Below are 8,729 nucleotides of genomic sequence, written 5' to 3' on the forward strand. Positions count from 1 at the left end.
TATTGTTTTGGCCAAGGTTATTGAGAGAGTTGGACTGAAATTAATTTTATTTTTTTAAACCAGCTGTTGGTAAATCAACAAAGTCTGTTATGGCCTCTGAAGCAACAGAGATGTGTTTTCTAATAGTCAGGGTTTCCAATGTTCTGAATGTACTTGAAAGTATTGTGTTTTACTTAAAAAACAAAGTATTATAGTTTACAGAAGGTCTACCTACCAGTGGCGGCTGGTGACAAAAATGTTTGGGGGGGTGCAGTTTGATGGTTGGTGGTCCTAGGGTTAGTGTCAAATAAGCCGTAGCATCACTTCATATCGCAGCAAAAAAATAAAAATAAGAAAGAAAAACCAATCTAAAAACAACACAACACACTATAATGTCCCCTGGTTTGTCCCAGTATAGTATCTCTGACCCACAGAGAGAGGAATAAAACATTATAACCAGATATGATAAAATGCCCATTTCACTCACATCACCTAAATATACCAGCAGTTAAAGCAGAGTTACCAATAAGGTAATATGCTTAAAAAGAGACACCACCTATATTTTAGTTATTGTGTCTTCAGTCCTGATTTCACTGTCATCTGTTAGTTGTTGCAATACCTAAACATGACAATAGATGGCGCATTAAGCACTATACACTGCTGTGATGAAGCATAACTTATTTAACTTATTTTAATAATGAAATGTACCCAAATCAACTGTAATAGTCAAAATGACTTCCATCATTTCTTATCCTGCATTTATGCATTTTAGTTTTTTACACTTCATAGTTTTTTGTCTTTTATAAAGTATTTTTAACACTTTACAATATTAATAACAGTAATGCAGCTACTACCTGATCTTTTATATGTCCTGTTGGAGCTGCTGGATGCAGCCACTGACTGAATCTATGTTCCTCTTCTGGAGCTTGGCATAACGGAGGTCCACATGTGGCCAGATGTGGTGAAACAGCTGCATAAAGAGCTCAGCAATGCTAAGTCTGCTAAAAACAACTTAGCTCCATGCTATTGTCTCGATGGCTGCAGCTTTCTGTTTGCATTTTTTCAGAGAGATGTTTTAGGTCTCGTTCCCCTGTCGTTGTCCACAACGTTTCGGTGCTGACACTTTGAAACAGCAAACAGATAAAGCAATAAAAGGAATAACTCACACTGCATCCAGCTAGACAGCTCCGTTTATCATAACAGCAGCAGGAGAAACTCTCAGCTCCTCCATCACCTGCTGCTGCTTTATCCTCTTTCTCTCTTCTAGTGAAAGTCTTGTGAAATTATGTTTTTGTAAAGAAAATACAAAATAATCTTCTTTAATTTCCGCGGCTCCACTTTAACGTCATCTCCTGAACCTACCGTCAGCAGGAGTTTGGGTGACAGCAGCTGACGGGAGGGCGTGAATGACAGCCGGAACTGTCCAATCACAGTAGATTAAAAAACATGAAACAACAACAATTCGCTGCCACTGAGCACTGAGCGCTGCGCCCCGCTGGAAAACTGACGCAGGCCAATGAGAGACTAGCCTCAGGTCATGTGCTTGTCAAAAGTTTGAGGGCTTGCATTGACTCCTGTTAGGCCGGCGCCCCGCATACAGGAAGTACATATAGAAATGAATAAAATACCATTTGGAATCGATTCATAATGAATGCTGACAGGTGCTGAGAGACTAACAGGCGCATTTTACAAGCAAATACTTTTTATTTCATAATGATTTAGCATTATCTAATTAATTTATATTTAATATGTTTAAGTAGACTTTCTCTAGATTATTGGATGGGGCGGCGCCCCAGCGCCCCGCATTGACCAGCCGCCACTGCTACCTACCTATAGGCTACCTGAATTTCTGAAATGTACTATATTTCTAAATATGCTATTGCTACACTTAATGGAAAAAATTACACTGGTCTGTTGGACTTGAACAAAAATAAACAATATTTGTGTTGCTTAAGCTTATGTTTTCAGTCATTATTCAATGGTATACTAAAAATCCATGAGAAAAAAATTACTTCTCACTGTTCTCAGGTCAAATATTTATATGCGATTAAAATGCGATTAATTTCGATTAATTAATTACAAAGCCTCTAATTAATTAGATAAAACATTTTAAACGAGTCCCGGCCCTACTTATAACCTTACATATGAGAATTAGTCCAAAATTTCACATAACATAACATTAGCAATAAACACATAAAAGGATTTGAAAGGCTCTTATAGCTCAACAGCACCACCATGAGGCCCAAAACACATACACAGAGGAAAATGTTAGCATGGTAACACATTAAACATTTCTCCACAGTAAATATAAAACAAGGAGGCACACATAGCTGCACATACACATTATTTACACACAATACCTTGTTCCCAACTCCAGTTAGTCGCTTTAACATCTGAAGGTATCCGTTTGCAGAAGAGCTGTAGTTTGTGACCGTACCGTCTGCCATATACTCAGAAGTGACGTGAAGAAAACACATTCATAAAGACGGGTACCGATACTTCCGCCCGAAGAGCGCCAAAATAAAAGCATACAGGAAGTGAACACCTTATTAATAGAAACCCTCTTTAAAGTTACTTACAAATATAAAGGGTCAGCAGGGTCAGAATCTGGCCCAGGATATACACTATGGGCCTGACGCAGAGTGTGCGTCTCTCCACCAGTGCTCGTCTCTCGTCCAGTGCCTGGCTATTTAGCGAAATGTTGCCACAGACTTGGCAAATTATATATTGTAATATTCAGATTTTTTTTTGCAACTCAATATGTTTGTTATCCTCTTCCACTAGAATCTTTAATTCCATGGGATCAAATTTAATTTTGCTCTTGTGGGCTGCTCATCCAAACTCCCCATTAAGACATGCAAAACCCTCATTTAAATACTGCTGTCTGCACCTGTTGCGCATGATTTCATGTACGCAGTTATTCTTAGTAGATCACCCACAAAACGTATGCTAACCAAATGTGCAATCTGTTAGACTGCACAAGTAATTTAGTACTCTTTATTTGGGATCTTTGTAGATTGGGTCCTAAGTGTCTGAAGATGACAACTGCTCATGGGTTCGGGTGAGTTAGAGTGTTGGGTCAGGGCCAGAGGCTGCACTGAAAAAATGGCTACTGGTTTTCTGAAGTCTGTCTTCATCCCTTTTTTATTTTTTCCACAAATGAAATAAAGGTTTTTACAAATGTGAATGTGTGTCTCAGAAAACATACGGCTCTACCTAATGACTAACGCTATTATAACAGTCAGAAGTGGGAAAAAACGGAGCATTGGTCGCTCAACAATGTAAATTTAGGTCCCCTTGAATCCCCCCTTTCCCCTTGTCTGCTGCACAACTGTGAAAAAAAATACTGAATAATAGCAGCTTTTAATGATGCAATGGGCTATTATTAGAGTGCGCACGCGACGTTCCTGGACACGGGCGCCCGCGTGTGTGATCCTCTGTGGCGATGACGCCATGCGGTTAAAAATAATAACCGCACGGGGGGGGGGGGGTTTGCAATACCAATATGAAATCCCGTTTGAAGTGAATGATGATGACTCATGAAGTTGTACTGGAAGTTACCTAACTGAAATAAAACTAATCTAGTTTTACCAAGAAAAACAGAAAGAGTGCCAAGAAGAAACAATACTTAAGACCCCTTGTCCTTGCATTTGTCCATCTCGAGCAGGAAGAGGTCTCTCTGTATCAGCTGCTTGGCCAGCAACTGGTATTTCAGACTCAACATACTCCATAATGTAAATATCTTTGGTCTTGTGGATACAAAAACCAGATGGCAGAGCTTTGAAGCTGAATTTGCCATTCATAAGACCATTATTTAAATATCATTAAAATATTGCTTAATCAACTTTGTTTAAACTGTAGTAAGCATGAGTGCAAAATCCACATGAACACAATTAGGAGTGACACAGGTTAAGTTTTTGTTTTTTGCTACTGTATTCATAGCCACTGACTTCAACACAGCAGTTAGAGAACATCATGGGAGGAGCAGTGGTCGACGATGGGCCTACTGGAGTGAAGGCACCCGATGGGGGATGGGGTTGGGCGGTGTTGGCTGGCTGCTTCGTCATCACTGGCTTCTCCTACGCTTTTCCCAAGGCTGTCAGTGTCTTCTTCAAGGAGCTGATCAGAGAGTTTGATGTTGGCTACAGCGACACTGCCTGGATATCATCAATACTCCTTGCCATGCTATATGGCACAGGTAGACAAGAATAACACCTCTGACAGTGATTAACTATATGCATCAAAATGCTAATATGGCAGTACTCAAGCGTATACTATGTACATAATGATTGTGTTTTTCTAGGCCCTGTGTGCAGTGTGCTGGTGAACAGGTTTGGCTGTCGACCGGTGATGATGGTAGGAGGGCTCTTTGCCTCACTGGGAATGATTCTGGCCTCCACTGCCACCAGCATAATACACATCTACCTCTGTACTGTTGTTACAGGTAGAGTCACAACATATATGTATACACAGGAAATACACAAACATGTAACAAGGATGTTGAAATGTACATGCGATCCAAATCCCTTTAGCTGAGTCATTTTCTTTAGAATACACAACAAAGACAAAACAAAAGGGGTCAATTAAAAAAAAACCTTATTACAGTGAAAGACATGAATCACCATAAAAGACTATAAAAACATTTTATTTTTATAATTGTGATGGTATGTATGATAAATAAGTGCATTTATTTATGAGTTATTTACTTTTATTTTCTTATTTATTATCACAAATGTTACAAATGGTATGGAAAGAATAGTTGTCGTTAAGGTACAAAATATTGTAAACCAAATAAAAAAATCACTCAATCACTAAAACAAGCACTAAATACAGTTATACTGTACTAAAGTTGTTCAACCTTTAATTCATCAAAGACTTTGGTCCAAAGCAAAATATATTAACAAGTACTCTCCAAAGTTGCCATTAAATTTTCTTTCCATATATTTTTGCCATATATAGTTCATATTTATCAAAGAAGGTAGTGGTATTATTACCAAAACTCAGTTATGTATGGTCATGGAAGCATTTTACAGTGATGAGGAAACATGCAATTTACACATCAGTGAATTGTTTCTGTAACATTGCCTGTCTCTCCTCAGGTCTGGGTTTGGCATTGAACTTCCAGCCATCCCTGGTAATGCTCAATCGCTACTTCAGTGAGAAACGTCCACTAGCCAATGGCTTGGCGGCGGCTGGCAGCCCTGTGGCACTGTGCTGCCTCTCCCCACTGGGACAGATTCTCCAGTACCATTATGGTTGGAGGGGGGGGTTCCTCATACTGGGAGGCATACTGCTCAACTGCTGTGCATGTGGTGCCCTCATGAGGCCTCTCTCTCCCCCTAAGCAGTCTCAGGAGCAGGAGGAGGGTGCTCTCACAGTGGAAGAGAAGCCCCAGCCAAAGAGGAAACTTTTAGACTTCAGTGTATTCAAGGACAGAGGTTTTCTCATCTATACCGTTGCAGCATCGATTATGGTGCTGGGCTTGTTTGTGCCCCCTGTGTTTGTGGTCAGCTATGCTAAAGGGCTCGGCTATGAGGACACGACCTCGGCATTGCTGCTCACCATCTTGGGATTTGTTGATATGTTTGCTCGGCCTCTGTCAGGACTCATAGCAGGCATGAAGTGTGTACGTTCAAGAAGTGTCTACCTTTTAAGCTTTGCTATGATCTTCAATGGGTGCACTGACCTCATAGGATCACAGGTAATAATGCAGTCATGGATTCTGTACCACAAGGACATTATTGCCATCATACAGCTCCAAGAACTTGTTCCATGAACTGGCTCCTTCTCAGAGAAAAAAAAAGGAATTTAATAAATGAATAGATTTGATCCTCTAATAAATATAACTGGTAAAAAAGGAAATTATTGTTGTTACATAGATATGGGTCAGTTTCTTAACATTGAACATGAATACTATAGATGTGACACATTGTATATTAGATTAGAGACTGCATGTTAGTAGCCTTAGTGTCTCCTGATCAACAAGGCCTATTTGATCATCTGTATTTCCTCTATAAACTTATTTAATGTTCAGAAACACCTTGTCTCTCTCTTTGCAGGCAAACAACTATGCAGGTCTGGTGGTCTTTTGTGCCTTTTTTGGTATGTCATATGGCATGGTGGGAGCGCTACAGTTCGAGGTCCTCATGACTATCGTAGGGACAGAGAAGTTCTCCAGTGCCATTGGCCTGGTGCTGCTGATGGAAGCTATTGCTGTTCTAGTGGGCCCTCCTGGAGCAGGTGAGAGCATTGGATTTGAACTAGGGATGCTATCATTCATGGATACTGTCTTGACCCATAACTATACCTGGAATGTTAAATCTTTATGGTAACTCTTTCAACAAACATAGTTGTGTGTGTTGGCAGCTCTGAACTGGCCGAACAAAACCTGCCCAAATCCCAAGATTAGTCCAGAAAACATCCTCTGATAATTTAGTCAGGCAGATGGAGGACAGTTAAATTAGCAACCGACTGATTATATTGCAAAATATTGACAACCTGAAGTGGTTGTCCTTTAGAAGGACAAAGCACAGTGGATCAAAATGACACATTTTGGTTGGTGTCATTCAAGTGCCCCTATAATCATATACCAGTAGGCATGCCATTTTGTGCCCATCCTTCTTCTAACTTCTTTTTATATAGCCACACAAACCACTTTTAATATGTAGCCAATGACACAAGAAGCCATGGACTGAACTTGTAACAATCATACTAATATTATTGTATTCTCCACTAGGTCGCCTCTTGGATGCCACCCATCAGTACATGTACGTCTTCCTGTTGGCAGGCTGTGAGGTCACACTGTCAGCCTTTGTCATCGCCCTGGGTAACTTCCTTTGTATCAGAAAGAAACAGGATGAACCAACGGCTAAGATGGAGATGGCTGTGACTGCTGCAGAGAAGGAGGGGCTGAACCATGGGGTGGAGGGTGAGGAAGATGGTGGAGGTGAAGAGGAGCCAAGGGGAAAAGAGAACGGAAAAGCCAGTGCATTGAAAACTGGGGAGATGATAATGGTGGAGGAGGAGGATAGAGAGGATAACACTGAGACATCATTATGAAGAGTAAGACAAGACATGAGAAAAGACAAACTGCATCAAGAGGCCATGCATATAAAGTACTGATGATGATCTGTGGCAAAGACATGGAGTGAGGAGCCATGCAGAAAGTAAGAGAAGTAGTGTAAGATAAGATGGCTGATATTGCCCTTTTAATTATATTTATATATATTATAGTTTGATATAATGGATACAATAACTGGTTTAAACTAGATTCTGTCCATTATAGTCATTCTATATTGAAACGAAGGGTCACTTAACTCTAATATATTATAAAAATATTAGAAATTACAAAATATTATTTTTGGACATGAAAATGTCCCACTCATAACAAACAACAACTTCAAGATAACCTCTCTATCTACTCACTCATAGTATATGAGACTATCCTATACTAATTAGTTCATCACCAAAAAGGTGCAATTTAGAAAAAGAAATTGACGGTTTAAGACAGGAAGCAGAAGTCCCCTTACATATTGCACTGCTTATACCCATAAAATATTAAAGAAAAACTGGCACATTTTACAAAATGAACCACAGCCAGACAACAACAAAAAACAATGACAACCTAGGAGAGGAAGGCACGGACAGGATTGTCGAAACAGTTCCACATACTGACATACTGGAACTTTTAAGTGTGAGAATCATGTCAATTTGAACAGAAACCAGAAGGCATCACCTATTGAGGCCCATTCCGCTGTCCATGCAATAATACATATGTTGGTGAAATGGACTGCTCTGTCAAAGACAGGATGACTGAACACAGGTGATGTTTTTTGCTATTTGTTTAATTTTGTTGTGTACTTTTATTCAGAAGTTTCTGCTCTCATCCTTTGGAGGCTGGCCACCAATGTGTCTATATGTCATAGACACTCGTCTGTGAACTCATTGAATAAGTGATGAGGATTCAGCCTTCTTTAGAGTATGTATGTTTTTACATATGCTGTAAAAAATACTAACGATGAACCTGTGCTGAAATGTGATTGTGAAATAAAGATTTCTAGTTTGTGTGTGCACAAGTGTTATGACAGTACAGCCATGTAAGGGAGTAGCCCTGTGATGCTCTGGGTGGATAGCCACCTGTTATCATGACTTTACAAACTCCATTCTCTAACAAGGGCAATAAGATGCTCTTGAAAGCCCCAGAAAAAGCTAATAAATGGACTTTGTATTAACAATACAGTCAAATGATAGCTCCAAAGCTCCAGGGTGAACTTTACCACTTTAAAATTAATGATTACACTTTGCTGCACTTTTGCTTTAATTATAGCTGATTTATTTATTGACATTTTATGCAACAAGAGGACAACTCGCATACAAATACATGTACCCAGACAGCTGAACTGCATATTGCAGAAAGTCCTGTTTTGTAGTTTGCTCCTGGAGTGATGTGTGCCACTGTAAGACTTCATGTGGTTGCTACCCGATGTATTGGTCTGTGGGATACTTGAACTTGGATTGTTGCCTCAGTGCAGTGTTGTATACTCAGCTGATTATGTCCGACATTGTCTTCAACTGTCCTGTCTTCTGCAACACTGGTACCTGCTGTGTTATGTGTTACATCTAATGTTTAACAAACACTAGAGAGCAAGTATAGTTCCCTTGAGTGAAGAAATGTAGCACTTACACTGCTATTTTTCTGAATGTTGTCAAACACAATAAAGGCTTGTGCTGCATGTTTCTTGCAAAGATGT

General features: G+C 39.7%; 1 protein-coding gene across 1 annotated transcript; it reads left to right on the top strand.

Annotated features, from left to right (window-relative positions):
• Positions 1-3,954: 3,954 nt before the first annotated feature.
• Positions 3,955-7,038, top strand: LOC134002999 (monocarboxylate transporter 4-like). Its single transcript, XM_062442079.1, has 5 exons — positions 3,955-4,177; positions 4,283-4,423; positions 5,079-5,680; positions 6,039-6,219; positions 6,716-7,038. Exons 1-5 carry the CDS (start codon positions 3,955-3,957, stop codon positions 7,036-7,038), a joined length of 1,470 nt encoding a protein of 489 aa, XP_062298063.1.
• Positions 7,039-8,729: the final 1,691 nt, after the last annotated feature.

Source organism: Scomber scombrus, chromosome 21 (genome assembly GCF_963691925.1).
Source record: "Scomber scombrus chromosome 21, fScoSco1.1, whole genome shotgun sequence".
Taxonomy (NCBI): Eukaryota; Metazoa; Chordata; class Actinopteri; order Scombriformes; family Scombridae; genus Scomber; species Scomber scombrus.